This window comes from Lepidochelys kempii, chromosome 11 (assembly GCF_965140285.1).
Source record: "Lepidochelys kempii isolate rLepKem1 chromosome 11, rLepKem1.hap1, whole genome shotgun sequence".
NCBI lineage: Eukaryota > Metazoa > Chordata > Testudines > Cheloniidae > Lepidochelys > Lepidochelys kempii.
In genome coordinates this window covers 50,324,172-50,344,217 of record NC_136390.1, presented here as the reverse complement: position 1 = coordinate 50,344,217, position 20,046 = coordinate 50,324,172, and the positions used below count along the sequence as shown (strand labels likewise).

The 20,046-nt window shown below is 41.8% G+C and overlaps 1 protein-coding gene across 5 annotated transcripts in view; it reads left to right on the top strand.

Annotated features, from left to right (window-relative positions):
* Positions 1 to 11,029, top strand: part of CALCRL (calcitonin receptor like receptor) — a 95,132-nt gene extending 84,103 nt beyond the window's left edge. For all 5 annotated transcript variants that reach the window (XM_073306116.2, XM_073306117.2, XM_073306119.2 and 2 more), the window contains one exon: positions 7,892 to 11,029. In XM_073306116.2, the coding sequence (XP_073162217.1) occupies positions 7,892 to 8,113 (222 nt within the window). In that variant the 3' untranslated portion in view covers positions 8,114 to 11,029. The remainder of the gene's footprint in view (positions 1 to 7,891) is intronic.
* Positions 11,030 to 20,046: the final 9,017 nt, after the last annotated feature.

The window sequence follows — 20,046 nt, the reverse complement described above, 5'->3', positions numbered from 1 at the left end:
CTGACAAATAAAATCATAAATTCCTAGTGGACATGTATTCTCATCCAAGAAACTACCAAACTGTCATCATTGTGTCAGCCTTACCCCCAGCAAGGCCTTGAATTGGTCCTTCAAGGTCAGGAATGAGGCACACTTGTGGTACAGAACTGGAAAAATTGTTGCTTTCTAGGAAATTACTGCTCTGTAATTAGGTTGAGGTCTGCATCCGTAGAACTGTGAAATGGTACCTTTCATGAACACTAACTTTACTGTATGAAATGGAGGTAAAAGATCATCTCTTTTGGTGGTGTTTCAGATTTTTCATTTTGGGGGCAGAACTTTGGGCTTATGTTTTGCAAACAGCCTTTTCAGCACAAGTGGAAAAAACATTCAAGGCCAAGGCTTTGTAAACTTTCTATATTTGGGCCATCAAAAAGTTTTCCTTGCTTCAGTTGGACCTCCATTCTTCTGGGAGTCCAATCCTGCCCTTCAGGTAACTACTGAGCAGACATGCCAAACCCTCAAAAAACCCACAGAAATTGGGCTTGTTTTTGGCTTAATTGGCTTGTGAGTTGCTTCTGGCTAGTTTTTGGCTTGTAGCTTGTTTGGCTTGTAGCTTGTTGCTTGTTGTAGGTTGTTGCTTCTTTCTTTTGATCGGCTCCTGGCAAGCAGGGGCAAGGGGCAAGTATGTGGGGGAGAGAGTCAGGGGTGCACAGCAGGCCCACCATTGTCCCAGACTGCACACTTCGGGGGATCTAGTCACATAGAGTGGTGGGTTCTTAGGGATTGGCTTGTTTGGGTCTTGTTTTGAAATGGGATTAGCTTGATTTTTGGCTTATTGTGAAAGTTGAGGTACCTATTTACTGCATGAAAGTTGGCAACTGTGCTACTGAGGGCACATACTTGCTCCTTCTGAAGTCAAAGGACTATGCCCTAAATCTTCAGTGGGCTAAGGCCCTGACCCTGCATCACAGAAGTTAATGGAACTTTGCCACCAGTTTTGTTTTCACTAGCAAAATAAAGCAATTTGGTACTTTTCCCATAGTTCTATCAGGGAGACAGTTACTGATCCAGCAGGCTTATTCCCACACATAATTCAATTACAGTATATGTGAGTAAGCAGACATGTGGAAGTAAGAGTTTGTAGGATTGAGCCTTTAGGTATTTTTAGGGCTGTCAAGAGATTAGAAAAATCAATCACAATTAATCGCACTGTTAAACAATATTAGAGTACCATTTATTTAAATATTTTTGGATGTTTTCTATATTTTCAAATAGATTGATTTCGATTACAACACAGAACACAAAGTATACAGTTCTCACTTTATATTTATTTTGGATTACAAGTATTTGCACTGTAAAAAAACAAAAGAAATAGTAGTTTTCAATTCACCTAATACAGCGGACCCTTGCTAGAGCGTGGATTCACATATAGCACGGTCGCAGCGTTGGATCCCAAATTTAAATATTTAAATTGGGATCCATGGTAACGTGGCCCCCGCAATAATGCGGTCCCCGCATTAACATGGTACTGCACATGGATCCCGAACCCTGAATTCTAGCAAGGGTCCGGTGTACAAATACTCTAGTGTAATCTCTTTATCATGAAAGTTGAACTTACAAATGTAGAATTATGTACAAAAAATTGCATTAAAAAATAAAACAATGTAAAATTTTAGAGCCTACAAGTCCACTCAGTCCTATTTCTTGTTCAGATAATTGCTCAGACAAAGAAATTTGTTTGCATTTGAAGGAGATAATGCTGCCCACTTCTTGTTTACAATGTCACCTGAAAGTGAGGACAGGTGTTCTCGTGGCACTATTGTAGCCAGTGTTGCAAGATATTTACATGCTGGATGTGCTAAAGATTCATATGTCCCTTCATGTTTCAACCACCATTCCAGTGGACATGCATCCATGCTGATGACGGGTTCTGCTCAATAACGATCCAAAGAAGTGCAGACCAACACATGTTCATTTTCATTATCTTGAGTGAGATGCCACCAGCAGAAGGTTTTTTGGCGGTTCAGGTTCTGTAGTTTCCGCATCAGAGTGTTGCTCTTTTAAGACTTCTGAAAGCATGCTCCACACCTCATCCCTCTCAGATTTTGGAATGCACTTCAGATTCTTAAACCTTGGGTCAAGTGCTGTAGCTATCTTTAGAAATCTCACATTGGTACCTTCTTTGCGTTTTCTCAAATCTGCTGTGAAAGTGTTCTTAAAATGAACAAAATGTGCTGGGTCATCATCCAAGACTGCTATAACATGAAATATATGGCAGAATGCGGGTAAAACAGAGCAGGGGACATGCAATTCTCCCCTAAAAAGTTCAGTCACAAATTTAATTAACCCATTATTTTTTTAACGATCGTCATCAGCATGGTAGCATGTCCTCTGGTCTGGTGGCCAAAACATGAAGAGGCACACAAATGTTTAGCATATCTGGCACGTAAATACCTTGCAATGCTGGTTACAAAAGTGCCATGCAAACGCCAATTCTCACTTTCTGGTGACATTGTAAATAAGAAGAGGGCAGCATTATGTCCTGTAAATGTAAACAAACTTGAACAAGAAGTAGGACTGAGTGGACTTGCAGGCTCTGAAATTTTACTTTGTTTTGTTTTTGAGTGTAGTTATGTAACATCAAAAAATCGACATTTGTTAGTTGCACTTTCACGACAAAGAGATTTCACTTCAGTACTTGTATGAGGTGAATTGAAAAATATGATTTATTTTGTTTATCATTTTTATAGTGCAAATATTGGTAATAAAAATAATATACACTTTGATTTCAGTTACAACTGAATACAATATATATGAAAATGTAGAAAAACATCCAAAATATTTAATATATTTTAACTGGTATTCTATTGTTTAACAGTGCGATTAAACTGTGATTAATTGCGATTAATTTTTTTAATCATGATTAATTTTTTTAGTTAATCATATGAGTTAACTGTGATTATTCGACTGCCCTAATATTTTTATTAGGCATTTAAGAATGTATGAGAAACAGATAAATCATTTGACTAATAGAGAAGAATTGACTCAAGTGCACACCCAAAATCTGAACTAACCAAAACTGAACTGCAACTTTCCTATGGTTTGGATAAGTTTCTCTCTCCATTATTTTTGGAGCTGGTCAGAACATTTCTGACCAAATTACCTTGTGCCAAAATATGCTGTTTTGCAGAATCTGAAACATTTTGAGGAAATCAGTTTTGAGGCAATCCCCGTTGGGGAGTGAAAGACATGCTCACAGTTGGTAATCTTGTCATTAATGCACTGCCCTGGGATGTGGTAGACCATAGTTCACGTCCCTGCTCCTCTGCCTGTTCCAGAGCAGAGTTTTTCATCAGAGATGATTCTGAATCTGATTGGATCACCGCCCACATCGCTGTGCCCTAATCACTGCCCCTCCCCTGCCCTCCGCAACGGAAAAGCTCAGGTTTTGATCTGAAAACGGATAATTGGACAAAATTCAAGTTTTGTGCAAACATTTGAATGGTTTTAGTTTTGGTCTACTGCGAAACAAACAAAATGGATGCAAAATGGAATTGCTGTCCTTTGATCAGCTATAATTATTTTTAATTTATGTGCACCTCTTAACAATGTTTCCATTCCACTGCAGAACAAAATCAAATCTACTTGTGGTTTTAAATTTAAAACGTGCTCTATTAGCATTAGTAATCAATTATTTATTCTGTTAGGGTTCCAATATTATGAATTTACAATCTATACTTCGGCCGTATTCTCTCCGGAGCCAGAGGTTTGTTCAGTGTCAGGGAGTTGGGTAGCTGTCAGTTACACCACTAATTTAGGGTCCTTAATGGGCCTTACAATGCTGGAGAATCAGTGTAGCAAAGCTTAGCGCTGCTGTGCCCTCTACAAGCAGACATACTAGCAGGGAGTTCCCCTCCAACAAGGGAATTTTCTGCTGGGCATCTGTGGACAGATTACAGCAATTTAGCATCACCTGAATTACATAAAAGGGCCATAAATCATCTTGACATCTGGCCCACAATCTTTAATCTTAGCTGATCTTTGTCCATTTACATGCCATTGCGCAGAATCTTGTGTTTTAAACATTGTCTCCTATCGTCTTTAGCTCTTCCAGTGGCACTATTCAATTTTTTTTCAGCTGGCTATAATTTCATTATATCTTGTTATAAAAATGATAGTTTAGTAAGGTATAATGGCTCAAGGGGGGAATGACAATAAAGTTAAAAATCATACAAAAATCTGTACTCAACAAGTGTTCTCTCGGTCTCTTACTAGATTCTGCTGCAGACATGACATTCAGCAGACATAACTCATAATCTTCTGTCCTTAAGGGCCTCTGTTATAGCAGTTTTGAACTTGATATGACTTATCTATGATATGTCCCTTTAACATCACTTGCCATAGCAAAACCTCATTATAATTTACAGAATACTAGGCATCCTAGGGAAGTGGCAACATGCATGTGCAGTTTGTGTTGCTATATGGGATAACAGTGAATAAGGAATCTGCATCTGCTGCAAATTTCTTTATTATTAATGGCAGGTGGGTTTTCTATTCCTTTGGGCAATGGAAAAGTCTTTACAGCAAAGATTGAGGTATAAGAATTGTTGGAAAGTAATCTCTTTTCTTTATCCATATGCTGGGGTTTCCCAACTGCTATGGACAAGATCATCACTTTACCAGCAGGAAACCGCTATACCAGGCACTCAGATACAAGCTCTAACGTAGAGCGTAGCATGGTCTGCAATCACAGTGGGTGTTTGGAGCAGCCCAAGCTTCAGTGGGCTTGATACAGACGTCGTTGAAGGCAGTAGAAAAATCCCTATCGATTTCAGTGAACTTTGGATTAAACCAATAGTTTGGTTAGGGCATATTCAGTTGAACAGGAGACTGGCAGGAGCACTGCCCGAAGTGCCAGCACAGAGGGACATCTTTAAACTAGGAAGAAAAGCAAGAACCATACAGCCAGACAGGGCACATGGCTTAGTGACCAGGAACTATGGCCATGACTATATATACTTTGCAATATGAGCTTATTTTAGGATGTTTTTTGTCTGTGTTATTTTCATGTAAGAGAGTGAGCCCGCAGTCTGCTAAAACTATTTAGAATTGGTCAACGCTGAGAAAAGGATGATAAAGTTCTTCGACCACTCTGGATGTATCTTTTGTTAAAGGAGCGTAATCCGAGGCAGAGCTTTGCTGCTGCATTGATTAGCAATTTGCTGTGCAGTGCCTAGGTGTTGGGTTAGACGTGTCAGATGAGACTGCAGGAAAGCCAGAAATAACGGATAGGTAAACTGCAGTGAATTACAAGAATAGACTGGTAGTGACATGTTGATTCAACGGTAACAGAGGGGCTATTGCATGAGAGGTTTAAAAGGCTTGGCTTAGTGTAGGAAGAAATACCAGAGAATATGTTGGAGCCTGGAGGTGTGGGGAGGGAGGAGAAGATAAAAGAGAAAGTGAGAGAGCCATATTGAAGCACCAAATATAAGCAACAATTGCAGACAATATATCACACTACTTTGACTGCTTTGTTCTTAAAAATTATTATTGATTTGTATTGCAATAGTGTCAAAGACGTTACAACCTTAGTTCCTGCCCCCAAAATTTTACAATCTAATTGAAGAGATGATTCAATAAGTGTGACAAACAAGAAGGAAGGAAAAGCGGATGAGGGTACTGATGGTCTTGTGATTGTGATACTGGTCCAGAACTAAGATGATCCATTCTGAATCAATTCCTAGCTCTGCCATAGAATTCCTGGGTGACTTTGAGCAAGTCACTCAATTTCTCTGTGCCTATTAGTAAATGGGAATAATAACAATTTCTCTTTCCCATCATCTTAGTCTGCATCTGCATTCTGCACAGTTCAGGGAGGTGAGTAAGTTGCTTCAAATCAACCCAGCATTGTGGTTTTCTCTCTTATTTATAAGTAAATATAATACCTGGTGGAAAACAGGAAGCCAGTAGAAATATTCAAAGTGTGGGGTGTCATGGTCAGAGTGATGGCTCTGAGCAGCTAAGTTTTGAATAGATTATAAAATGCATTCTAAAGCTTCCCTCTCAGAAGGGGAGATGTTTTAGAACATTCTTCTGCCTCATGGCTCCACATGATTGAAGTGGGTTAACCACTTTAAAAAATTAAGGTCACACACCAGCCTTAAGCCATGTGCAGAATTCCCTTTGACGTGAACTGGAACTGCATACACAGACTGAGAAGAATATATGATCTTTTGTGTAGCAAGAGCAAGGTGACTAAAATGGATTACAACGGTAGTAGATGGTGTCCCAGATGGGAGAAGAAAAATACTAGCTTCCTTCTTAACTCTTTAAATAATTCTCCTCTCCCCAAAGTATATATTATTTGTCAGCATACTGGGGAATATGAAACTCTTTTTAACTGAGGTTTTGATAGCAGACTACAGGAAGTCTAAATGTTGTGTCTATGCTGTTCTATTCCTATTTATCATAATTAAAGCTGGAGAGAAATTAGACAAAATAAGCCATTTTGTTAGAAAAATGTAAACTAAACAAACAAAAACCTCAAGACATAAGGAAAGCTGAATGGAAGATGTTGCCCCATAATAGTAATTTGTTAACAGACACTGTTCCATCTGCAAATGTTAGTTTATATTCCAAATGGATGTACATCAATAAATCTGACAACATAAAAATGAAGGGCAAGATTTTCCCATGTGGCTGGTGATTTGAGTGCTAACTTGAGACACACGTTAGTGTCAAGACAACTGCATCTCAATATTTTATGAAAATCAGGCTCATCACAAATTAGGAAACCATAATTATTAGTCTGAAAATTTTGGCCAGAAGGAAATGAATAGTTAAGCTATTACATTACATTAAATGCTAATCAGATAGGACAAGATCTTGAAGACGTGGTATCCCTTTTAGCACCTATTGTTAACAGCTGCAAATAACTCTGACACAATTTAGCACGTAGGCGCCTGGTATTTTGCTTGTGCAAAAAGGAAGCTAGGATGTAGATGAGAAGGAATGCAGGTCCATAGGGCCACAACTCAATCCCTCCTATAACGACACTGACTTCAGGGCAGTTACAGGAATGTTCACTTTGGTCTATAATATAGTTAAGTGGTAGGACTAATACATAATCCCTGATGCTTAAATCTGAGCAAAAACATAAATTAAGATTTTCCATAAATTTGATTTTCTTACAAGCAGCTGTTCCAGCATTCTGATCACTCCTAACTTGGCCTCCTTCCTCAAAAACTAATTACATGTGAATTTCATTAACCCAGCACTTCAGTAAATCCAGTCTTCCTGTTGCCCAGGTGTTTTGCCATATTGTATTAGAGGAAACCAGTGAAATACATAACATCCTTACAATGAAGCATGTAAACAAACTGAGGCCGCTGTGGTCTTCGGCTATTCTATACAATTTATTTTTAACCAGGGTAAGAACATGTGCTGAAACTACCTTGCCATTAGTTTTATGAAGGCTTGATCACAAATAAGAGAAGACTTGTTGGGCCAGATCCTCAGCTGGTGTAAATCGGACTTCAATGGAGTTATATCAGCTGATGTTGCTGAGGATCTGACCACATTAATCATGACTAGAGATAACCTTTGGATAACCACATTAGGGCTGAGGCAGTGTGTGAAAACTTGTACTTCTGGGGCCCACGGTATAGAATAGCCCAGTCTCTGGAGCTATAAATCCAAAATCTTTCACGAGCTTTGAACGTATTAAAAATGTTAAATATAATGATGTTAGAAAAATTAGATTTACCAAAAATACAGCCTAATTCCATTTGTATTTCTTTCATAATAGCTCATGATTTTGATGCTGTATTCTAATTTTAAGGCCCGCACATAAGCATCTGTCCATGTAATTTATACACATTTTTTCCCTCTTCCTTTCACGGAATAGGTCCAAGCTGTTTTGAGAAGGCACTGGAATCAGTACAAAATCCAGTTTGAGCACAGCTTCAGCCACTCAGATGCTATGCGCACAGCTTCCTACACGGTATCATCCATCAGTGATGTTCAGGGCTACAGCTTCAATCACGATTTCACGAGTGAACATTTAAATGGGAAAAGCTACCATGACATGGAGAATATTGTTTTAAAATCTGAAAAGCTGTATGGTTGACTGCAGAAATGCTGTATTGCCCACATTCTAGTCCTCATAGCTCATGAACTTGAAGTTTGAGTTAATGACTTTGTGGCCAGAAGATTTTTACCTCACTTGGGACATGTTTTTCCTGAATGATGCAAACTTAAGACAATGTATTTCTCATGCGTATAAACATATGCACATATGTGTGGGTGTATATGGTATGCACACATACACACATATATGTTCATATATAGATATAAGTACATATATAAAGAATCAGACTTTGCCTCTTCCGTTTCTACTGTGTAGACCAAGTTGGCAATTATTTTGTATGCAGGGAATCAATGAAGGATTTCTTATTCTCTTGAAAGTTTGTGTAAAGACTGTATTGTATTGAAAGCCATATCATTTGCCTGCGAGAACTCATCTTGTAAATACTGTCTTAATCATAATATATTTGCTAAATTCATCCAGTACGCAACCTAAATAAGTGGTTAAGATTGAACTCTGTCAGGAAAGACAGATTGTTGAAGATAATCAAGTCTGAGATGTTGATATGTATCTAGCTCATTTTTTGCCACTATTTTAAACCAGGCATATTGTAAAGGCACCCAGATGCTAATGCCCGAAATCTGAGGCATGAAACCCCCACTGCTTCTATTCTTCAATGTTACATTTTACAAGATGTTTGTAATTATTTTAGTGGACAGACAGCCTGATCCTGCTACAAATGAAGCAAATGGAAGTTTCTTATTGACTTTAATGGGAGCAGGACCAGTGAGGTCCTGATCTGGAAAAGCTGATAAGCCCATCTTTATCTTTGACTTTGATGGAACTTAAACTAGTGCTTAAGCTGTTTGTAGAAGTCGGGCAGGACTGCTGACTTGGAGCAAGATTGCATACGTGTAAAGAAAAATATTTTCCTTGCCACATGCCTGATACCTGGCTCCTTAGTTTATGAATCAGGCAAAACGAACCCCATTGATACAGTGGGAGTTTTGTCTGAGAAAGGCGTGCAAGATTGGATGGCATGCCAATAAATATGATCTCAGAGCCAGCTTCTTTGGCCTAGCCTAGAGTAATAAGAAAAGATGGTTTGGGGCATTTTCCAGTGGTTTTTGGAAAACTTACCAAGTCTATCTTATGAAAATCTTTTGGAGCCTTTCTGAAGTGCCTTGTTTGGGAAATTCAGTATTATTTTGTGGTGACTGATTGTATAAGGCTTGAATCTGTTAAGGTCTTAAGAAAAATATGTCTGTAAAGACAGCATTTTCTGTGTATTTTTAAATGTTTTATGCTTTAAAGAAATCGTGTATTTTCAATACAAAGGAAGAAAAATCAAAAGGGGGCACATGATAAAAAAGTCTTATTCAAAAGTCTTTTTTTAAAGCTGAATAAAGTGAAATAAACAGAAATGGATGAAAAATCTAGTACTGTGCATGGTAGAATATTGCCATGCAAATGTATTTCTGATTTATTAAAGCCAACACCAGAGGATTAAAACATACTTTCTCAGAACACCTCAGTTTTAAAAGCTTATTGTTGAATATGAATAATTCAGTTTTGGCCTTTAAGGGTGATATGTCATTAGTCTTCTAACAGACTTCAATAGACAGCTGATTAGCCAGCCATCATAGGGCTTATCAGCTTGAGATTTCATAAGAATGTGAATAGTTTTTATCTTCATCACAGCTGTTTGCAACTTTATATATATGTTTAAACCTTCTATTGGCTGGTGAGTTAAATTCTAGAGGCCTAATGTTCCCATTAGATGATGCAACTCTATTGATTTTACTGGGGTTTTTACCTCCTAGTGGAAGGGAGTATTGGCTGCTCATAGCTCCATTAAGGAGCTGTGGATTGGGAAGGTAGGGGGTTAGAATGAGGTCCACAGCTTCTGGTACAAGAGCCATCCTAACAGCTCACGGTGACAGGCCCAAGGTAGTGCCATGTACACTCTTAGAAAAGAAACAGGATGCAGCCCCAGCAAGGGGAGGTAAGAAAAAATCCTATGTGGCCACGGTGTGCCAAATGGCGTGAGAGCTACATTTTGTCCCTAAGCATGAGGTAGACCTTCTTGCCTATGGCTGTTGTATTAGAGAATAAGTTCCCTACACCCTCTTCTTACAACACCCCTCTCACATACACAGGCAATCAAGAACATGGTCTAAATTCTCCTTTATCAGAATAAATTTGAATTAAATCCTTACGCTGATTTCACACAGGGTCTTTTTTATATATACTTTGTACTGTGTTTGGAGCAAACACTGGTGTAGTTACTATCTGTGCTCTGAAGGAATATAGACAGTTATGGGGTCTTTTTTAAGAGTTCTTTTTACCAGGCCAGCATTTCTTTGTAACTGTAGTTTGCTGTTAGTATGTTATTCGGTGAGGATTTGAAGTCTCAAAGAGGGTTGGGGGAATACCTGTCTTGTTTAGGATCTAATTTTGTATTTGGTATCTGTAATACTAAGATGTTAGTTTTATATGTTTATGGATATTACTTCAAATGAGAGAGAGAGTGTCTATTTTTATGCTACTGCTGTCAGTTAATAAAATGCCACAAAGAAGTTAGGTGATGCTCACTGCTGGCTGCTCAGTTGATTCCATTTTTTAAAATGTTAATTTACTAATTGTTTTGTCATTCATTATTTTTCAAGGTAATGATCTGCTAGAGTATTTGGCTGAACACATGCTAAAGCACATCCTCTATGTTACCATTTCATGTCCTAAAAGGGTTATGCTAGAAATCAAGCAACATTCAAACTATTGTACAATGTAAATAAGATTAATGGACTATAGCAGTGTATTTATTGCTTATCAAGTAAGAACGAAATGAAAAAATGTGAAATTATTTTTGGTCTTATTTTCACTCTGTTCCTATGAAACATTCATTTTAATTGTTGACAAAGTATTAATTTTCCGATTAATAAAACATTATTATGCCTATTCAGTTCTTAGAGGTTTTACATATAAACGCCATGGTATCTATTTATTACAATAGCAATAAAGGTGAGCAAATGCTCAGGCTTTTTACTCCTTCCTAACTATGTATGAAAAGTAATCTGAATCTAGGGAAATAGGTATAAAATTGTTAGTAGCACTACATAATGCTGGAGTCTTTTTTAATGTTCTGCAGATTACAGTTTCCTAAAGCTTCTGATGCCATACAGGCAGATTCACCAGCACTTGTATGCAACCCCAAGTGATTTCAATTCACAAGTTTCCATAGCTGCACTACTAATGGCTGTCTTCTTGTGACACTTGCTTCTGAATCTGCCTTTGGTTAAATGCTGTATATAAATAGTCAATTGCTAATATTATTTGGCTGGAGTGTCTTTTCCATGGATACCTATGGGAACAAAAGGGCTGAGTAAACTTAGGGTATGTCTTCACTGCCCACCAGATTGGCGGGCAGCGATCGATCCAGTGGGGATCGATTTATCGTGTCTAGTCTAGACGCGATAAATCGACCCCTGAGCTCTCTCCCTTCAACTCCCGTACTCCAGCGCCATGACAGGCACAGGCAGAGTCAACGGGGGAGCGGCAGCAGTCGACTCACTGCAGTGAAGACGCCACGGTAAGTCGATCTAAGTGCGTCGACTTCAGCTACATTATTCACATAGCTGAAGTTGTGTAACTTAGATCGATTTCCACCCCCGCCCCCCGCTCCAGCGTAGACCAGGGCTTAGCCTATTTCACACCAAGCCATAGAGTTCTGCACAAACATAGTGAATCTGCCTAACAACTTTCCTGTTGCACTAACAGTGCAATAGCAAATCTCACCATGTTGTAAAATGTGTATTTATTTTTGCAGCATATTCTGTAAGCAGATGAGTAGAAAAGCAGCTGGGAAATGTGTTTTGCAGTTATGACTGATGATCACATCATAACCCAGATATGTTTTAATTATGATAAATTATGGACTTTGAACTTTAAAGAACATCTGGCTTCTGTTTGAAGAGATGCCTGACAGTACAACATTGCTGAACTAATGTGAAATAAGAAAAGGAGGACTTGTGGCACCTTAGAGACTAACCAGTTTATTTGAGCATAAGCTTTCGTGAGCTACAGCTCACTTCATCGGATGCATTCAGTGGAAAATACAATGGGGAGATATATAAATCTGTATTTTCCACTGAATGCGTCTGACGAAGTGAGCTGTAGCTCACAAAAGCTTATGCTCAAATAAATTTGTTAGTCACTATAAGGTGCAACAAGTCCTCCTTTTCTTTTTGCGAATACAGACTAACACGGCTGCTACTCTGAAACCTGTCATAATGTGAAATAGTTTCCCTTTGACAGCTTATTTAATTTTGGCAGATGAAGAGCAAAGGCCACAGTATTTTTTGATAAATAAATAAAATAGACTAAGGCAGTCTGTGACACAGTTGTTTTAGATGAAGATGAGGCACGTGCCATAGCACACAAGAAATACCAGGTATGTTAAAATATCTAAGCCAAAATTTTAGGAAAGGGGTAACAATTACACAGTGATAAGCATGATCAAAGAAGCAACTTAAAAGACTCCAGTTCCACAAGGTACTAAAGCACGTGGTTAACTTTAAGCATAGGCGTAGTCCTTTTGAAGTAAATTAAGTAGTTCCACAGCTGGTCCCCTTGAAGTCAACAATGCTGCGATGACAAATTATACCAACTGAGGCTCTATCCCCGTGTGACCATTTACATGGTTACGTACCTTGCTGAACAGGAGCCTATAGCACTGATAGTAGGTAACTTCAACTACCCGCATATAAAGCAGTCAACTATAATATGAGAGAAGCAATTTCTTGACATCTTCAACAATTGTTTCCTGGAACAGGTATTAATACAAGCACACAAGTCAATGAAAAGAACAGAAATTATGGCTTACAAAATCTAAGTTGGAAATTAGGTTGGCAAATGGGGAATTGAAAGAGCAATTAGCCAAAGATATAAAAATAAATACCAACACATTGTTTACAGAGGTTGTAAATGGAGTACATGCCAAAGAATCAGTGTGTTCATCAGCCCTCCAGAGGGATCAGTTAAAGGAGATAAGGTTGTTGCAAAGAAGCTTTCTTCGTAATAGTCTTCAGCACAGAAGATGGGGTGAAAATACCTACTCTTTTTCATCAACTAAAAAACATAGAATGGATAAAAATTCAGGGATGAGAAAAAGCAGGAGCTGGAATTAACTGACAAATTAAACAATGGCAAGTTGCCAGGCCTGGATGAAGTCCATCCAAGTGTTCGAAAGGAATTTAAGAATAAAGAGACTGAACTGATTAAAAAATATTCAAGCTCACATTAAAATCAGCTATGGTTCCAGAGATCTGGAGGGAAAAGTGCTAGAAGGGTTCCTGGGAATTACAGACTGGTATGTGTATTTTACTTTGGTACAGTTAATTGGCCAGAACCTTAAAAACTTGGCTGAATAGGATATGATAGGCAACACACGGTACAGTTTCTTGAAAGGCAAACCAACCCTTTTCTATCTAATAGCTATATTTACGTCGGTCAACAAAGTAGCAGATAAAGGAAAAACAAGTAAATATTTATTTGAGCTTTCAGAAAGCCTTTGATAATGTCTCTCACACAAGGCTAAAGTGCTGTCATGGATTAGAAATTTGCAGTAAGAGACCAAACAAAGAATAGAAATAAATTGTTAATTTTCAACATGGTAGTATCGACTGGATCGGCCATACTAGGGGTTGGTGGTGATTAAAAGCGGGTAAACAGTGACATAGCACAGCGGTTCTCAACCAGGTGTCCTCAGCCCTGGAGTTTTTATAGCATGTTGAGGGGGTCCTCAGCAAGAAAAAGGTTGAGAACCCCAACAATTGTCTTGAGCAGACAATGAGGAATTCCAGAGAGCTCAAACAAAGCTTGGTGAATGGCAGCATGATGAGCGATGACCCTTGATGTTTACAAATGCAAGGTAATGCATATGGGAAAGGAATAATCTGAACTAGGCATACAGATTTCTGAGTTTTAAATTGACTGTAAACATTAAAGAGAAAAGACTTGGGCAACATTGTGGACACCACAATGAAAATGGGGTGATCATAAAAAACTTATGTAGGCAGTAGATTGGACTAACTGGACCACAGTTCTGACATAGTATGATAGCACCTGTGTGCCAGTCTCTCACAAATGGGAGTGATCACTCTATGAGGCAGAGTCTATAGTGCCATGTAGCATGTGTTTCAACTCATTCCTTTCTGAACATAGCCATAAACTACACCTAGAATCCGAATATTTAGATTTCAGATGACCTGAAGGTGCACAATATTTCAAGAGGGATCAGCACCTTGGAGGATTTGTCCTGAAAGCAGCATTTTATTAAATAGCTCATGGGAGTTACCCATCTGGAGGCATTTATCTTCTGAACAAATTAAATGGTGTTGGTCTTTCTAACTGTCTCGACACATCCATTGAAGGGATATGTAATCTTCCAATGCAGTACTTAGCTCTAAATGTGCATGTCTTTAACCCAGAAGTTAGTTTACAAAGGGTCCTATGTGATACGTCTATTTATACTGTAAGTATTTTCACTTTTTCATGACAGGTGATACTCTCACCATTCAGTCACTAGAAAGTTACAACCAAAAACTTCATGAAATACTGAACTGACAACAGAAGCCAAAAAAATCAACAAGCCAGGCAATTCACCATTGAAACTAAAATTCTCACCGTAACAGGACTTGCTACCTCTTAGGGTTGATTACCAATATGGCATTTGGCATTCACTATTTGCTGCACAGGTGGAGCTGAGGTTAAAATTCCTGCCATAATCTTGAAGTTCCTGGTTTTTGTTGGTTTCTGTCAACCTGTTCCCGTTCTCTACTGCAAGCACTTTGTATCAGAAAGTGAAAGCATAGGTACGTGTGCTCAGGTTTTTAAGCTCCGACTCAATTCATCAGGATGTGTGGCATTTAGCATTAGAAAGACTGGGCCGCTCTCTCTCATTTTAATTTCAAAGATAAGAGCAATTTACTAACAGAAACCTAAACTGGTATGACCAAAAAGAGTGTTCAGTTTATGTTTCCCATAATAAACTGTTTGTTAACTCACAAAACGAAAGCATTGGGAACCTTCATAGAATCATAGAATATCAGGGTTGGAAGGGACCTCAGGGGGTCATCTAGTCCAACCCCCTGCTCAAAAGCAGGACCTATCCCCAATTAAATCATCCCAGCCAGGGCTTTGTCAAGCCTGACCTTAAAAACTTCTCAGGAAGGAGATTCCACCACCTCCCTAGGCAACGCATTCCAGTGTTTCACCACCCTCCTAGTGAAAAAGTTTTTCCTAATATCCAACCTAAACCTCCCCCACTGCAACTTGAGACCATTACTCCTTGTCCTGTCCTCTTCCACCAGTGAGAATAGTCTAGAACCATCCTCTCTGGAACCACCTCTCAGGTAGTTGAAAGCAGCTATCAAATCCCCCCTCATTCTTCTCTTCCGCAGACTAAACAATCCCAGTTCCCTCAGCCTCTCCTCATAAGTCATGTGTTCCAGACCCCTAATCATTTTTGTTGCCCTTCGCTGGACTCTTTCCAATTTATCCACATCCTTCTTGTAGTGTGGGGCCCAAAACTGGACACAGTACTCCAGATGAGGCCTCACCAATGTCGAATAGAGGGGGACGATCACGTCCCTCCATCTGCTCGCTATGCCCCTACTTATACATCCCAAAATGCCATTGGCCTTCTTGGCAACAAGGGCACACTGCTGACTCATATCCAGCTTCTTGTCCACTGTCACCCTTAGGTCCTTTTCCGCAGAACTGCTGCCTAGCCATTCAGTCCCTAGTCTGTAGCTGTGCATTGGGTTCTTCCGTCCTAAGTGCAGGACCCTGCACTTATCCTTATTGAACCTCATCAGATTTCTTTTGGCCCAATCCTCCAATTTGTCTAGGTCCCTCTGTATCCTATCCCTGCCCTCCAGCATATCTACCACTCCTCCCAGTTTAGTATCATCCACAAATTTGCTGAGAGTGCAATCCACACCATCCTCCAGATCATTTATGAAGATATTGAACAAAACCGGCCCAAGGACCGACCCCTGGGGCACTCCACTTGACACCAGCTGCCAACTAGACATCGAGCCATTGATCACTACCCATTGAGCCCGACAATCTAGCCAACTTTCTACCCACCATATAGTGCATTCATCCAGCCCATACTTCTTTAACTTGCTGACAAGAATACTGTGGGAGACCGTGTCAAAAGCTTTGCTAAAGTCAAGATACAATACATCCACTGCTTTCCCTTCATCCACAGAACCAGTAATCTCATCATAGAAGGCGATTAGATTAGTCAAGCATGACCTTCCCTTGGTGAATCCATGCTGACTGTTCCTGATCACTTTCCTCTCATGTAAGTGCTTCAGGATTGATTCTTTGAGGACCTGCTCCATGATTTTTCCAGGGACTGAAGTGAGGCTGACTGGCCTGTAGTTCCCAGGATCCTCCTTCTTCCCTTTTTTAAAGATTGGCACTACATTAGCCTTTTTCCAGTCATCCGGGACTTTCCCCGTTCGCCACGAGTTTTCAAAGATAATGGCCAATGGCTCTGCAATCACAGCCGCCAGTTCCTTTAGCACTCTCGGATGCAACTCGTCTGGCCCCATGGACTTGTGCACGTCCAGCTTTTCTAAATAGTCCCTAACCACCTCTTTCTCCACAGAAGGCTGGCCATCTATTCCCCATGTTGTGATGCCCAGCGCAGCAGTCTGGGAGCTGACCTTGTTCGTGAAGACAGAGGCAAAAAAAGCATTGAGTACATTAGCTTTTTCCACATCCTCTGTCACTAGGTTGCCTCCCTCATTCATTAAGGGGCCCACACTTTCCTTGGCTTTCTTCTTGTTGCCAACATACCTGAAGAAACCCTTCTTGTTACTCTTAACATCTCTCGCTAGCTGCAGCTCCAGGTGCGATTTGGCCCTCCTAATTTCATTCCTACATGCCCGAGCAATATTTTTATACTCTTCCCTGGTCATATGTCCAACCTTCCACTTCTTGTAAGCTTCTTTTTTATGCTTAAGATCCGCTAGGATTTCACCGTTAAGCCAAGCTGGTCGCCTGCCATATTTACTATTCTTTCGACACAGCGGGATGGTTTGTCCCTGTAACCTCAACAGGGATTCTTTGAAATACAGCCAGCTCTCCTGGACTCCTTTCCCCTTCATGTTAGTCCCCCAGGGGATCCTACCCATCCATTCCCTGAGGGAGTCGAAGTCTGCTTTCCTGAAGTCCAGGGTCCATATCCTGCTGCTTACCTTTCTTCCCTGTGTCAGGATCCTGAACTCAACCAACTCTTGGTCACTGCCTCCCAGATTCCCATCCACTTTTGCTTCCCCTACTAATTCTTCCCGGTTTGTGAGCAGCAGGTCAAGAAAAGCTCCCCCCCTATTTGGCTCCTCTAGCACTTGCACCAGGAAATTGTCCCCTACGCTTTCCAAAAACTTCCTGGATTGTCTATGCACCGCTGTATTGCTCTCCCAGCAGATATCAGGAAAATTAAAGTCACCCATGAGAACCAGGGCATGCGATATAGTAGCTTCCGTGAGCTGCCGGAAGAAAGCCTCATCCACCTCGTCCGGTGGTCTATAGCAGACTCCCACCACTACATCACTCCTGTTGCTCACACTTCTCAACTTAATCCAGAGACACTCAGGTTTTTCTGCAGTTTCGTACCGGAGCTCTGAGCAGTCATACTGCTCCCTTACATACAGTGCTACTCCCCCACCTTTTCTGCCCTGCCTGTCCTTCCTGAACAGTTTATAACCATCCATGACAGTACTCCAGTCATGTGAGTTATCCCACCAAGTCTGTTATTCCAATCACGTCATAATTCCTTGACATCACCAGGACCTCCAGTTCTCCCTGCTTGTTTCCAAGGCTTTGTGTATTCGTATATAAGCACTTGAGATAACCTGCTGATCGCCCCTCATTCTCAGTATGAGGCAGGAGCCCTCCCCTCACAGACATTCCTGCCTGTGCTTCCTCCCGGTATCCCGCTTTCCCACTTACCTCAGGGCTTTGGTCTCCTTCCCCTGGTGAACCTAGTTTAAAGCCCTCCTCACTAGGTTAGCCAGCCTGCTCGCAAAGATGCTCTTCCCTCTCTTCGTAAGGTGGAGCCCGTCTCTGCCCAGCACTCCTCCTTCATGGAACACCATCCCATGGTCAAAGAATCCAAAGCCTTCTCTCCGACACCACCTGCGTAGCCATTCATTGACTTCCATGATTCGACGGAAGTCGAATTCATTTTTTTTCATTCATTATTTTCATTGACTTCTAAACATTACGAATAAAGAACGCTGACTTTAGGTAGGCTTTGTTTTAACAAATCAAGAATCATAACGATGTCTAGGTCCCAGCATTCCCGCTGTTTATTCCATTAAGAACTAGTTTAACTATCTTTATATTTTTTCCTCTGCCTTAATGTAACAATATGAATACTGAGCAGTTATGCTGCACTTTTCAGATGTAGCTCTCCAAATTCTTTAGAAACATTGGCAAGCATTAGTATACCACTATAAATATGGGAATACTGAGGTATAGACGAGGTTTTCAACCTTTTTCTTGCTGAGACCCCTTTCGACATGCTATAAAAACTCCAGGGCCCAGCAGGAGAAGGGGGCATAGGCAATTTCACTTCTATTTTTGGGAGGGCAAGGGCTAGCTCCACACAGCAGGATCCAAGGAGGGAGTGCCACTTCCACCCTCCTGACTCACCTCACCTGCCTGTCTGGGTTCCCGGGGTGGGGGAGGGGAGGGGTGCTATCAAAAAAATATAACTCAAATGGGGGACTCAGCTCAAAAAGTTTGAAAACCGCTCCGGGTGTAGGCAGCGTGTTGCTAGGGGCTATGTGTAGTGAGGGGTGTAGCTCAGGATTCAGGGAGGAGAGTGCTAGGGGCTGTGTGTGGGCAGGGTGGTAGCTAAAGGTGCAGGGAGTGGGTAGCTGGGGCTGTGTGGGCGTGGGGGGTAGCTCAGTGTGCAAGGAGGGGGCAGCTAGGGGCTGTGTGTGGACGGGGGGGTAGCTAAGGGTGCAGGCAAGGGGTGGCTAGGGGGTTGTGTGGGGGTGGGGGCTAGCTGAGGCTGTGTGCAGGCAGGGGGGCTAGTTCAGGGTGCAGCGAGGGGGTAGCTGGGGCTGTGTGTGGATGGGGGGTAGCTAAGGGTGCAGGCAAGGGGTGGCTAGGGGGTTGTGTGGGGGTGGGGGCTAGCTGGGGCTGTGTGCAGGCAGGGGGGCTAGTTCAGGGTGCAGCGAGGGGGTAGCTGGGGCTGTGTGTGGATGGGGGGTAGCTAAGGGTGCAGGCAAGGGGTGGCTAGGGGGTTGTGTGGGGGTGGGGGCTAGCTGGGGCTGTGTGCAGGCAGGGGGGCTAGTTCAGGGTGCAGCGAGGGGGTAGCTGGGGCTGTGTGTAGACGGGGGGTAGCTAAGGGTGCAGGCAAGGGGTGGCTAGGGGGTTGTGTGGGGGTGGGGGCTAGCTGGGGCTGTATGCAGGCAGGGGGGCTAGTTCAGGGTGCAGCGAGGGGGTAGCTGGGGCTGTGTGTGGATGGGGGGTAGCTAAGGGTGCAGGCAAGGGGTGGCTAGGGGGTTGTGTGGGGGTGGGGGCTAGCTGGGGCTGTGTGCAGGCAGGGGGGCTAGTTCAGGGTGCAGCGAGGGGGTAGCTGGGGCTGTGTGTGGACGGGGGGGTAGCTAAGGGTGCAGGCAAGGGGTGGCTAGGGGGTTGTGTGGGGGTGGGGGCTAGCTGGGGCTGTATGCAGGCAGGGGGCTAGTTCAGGGTGCAGCGAGGGGGTAGCTGGGGCTGTGTGTGGATGGGGGGTAGCTAAGGGTGCAGGCAAGGGGTGGCTAGGGGGTTGTGTGGGGGTGGGGGCTAGCTGGGGCTGTGTGCAGGCAGGGGGGCTAGTTCAGGGTGCAGCGAGGGGGTAGCTGGGGCTGTGTGTAGACGGGGGGTAGCTAAGGGTGCAGGCAAGGGGT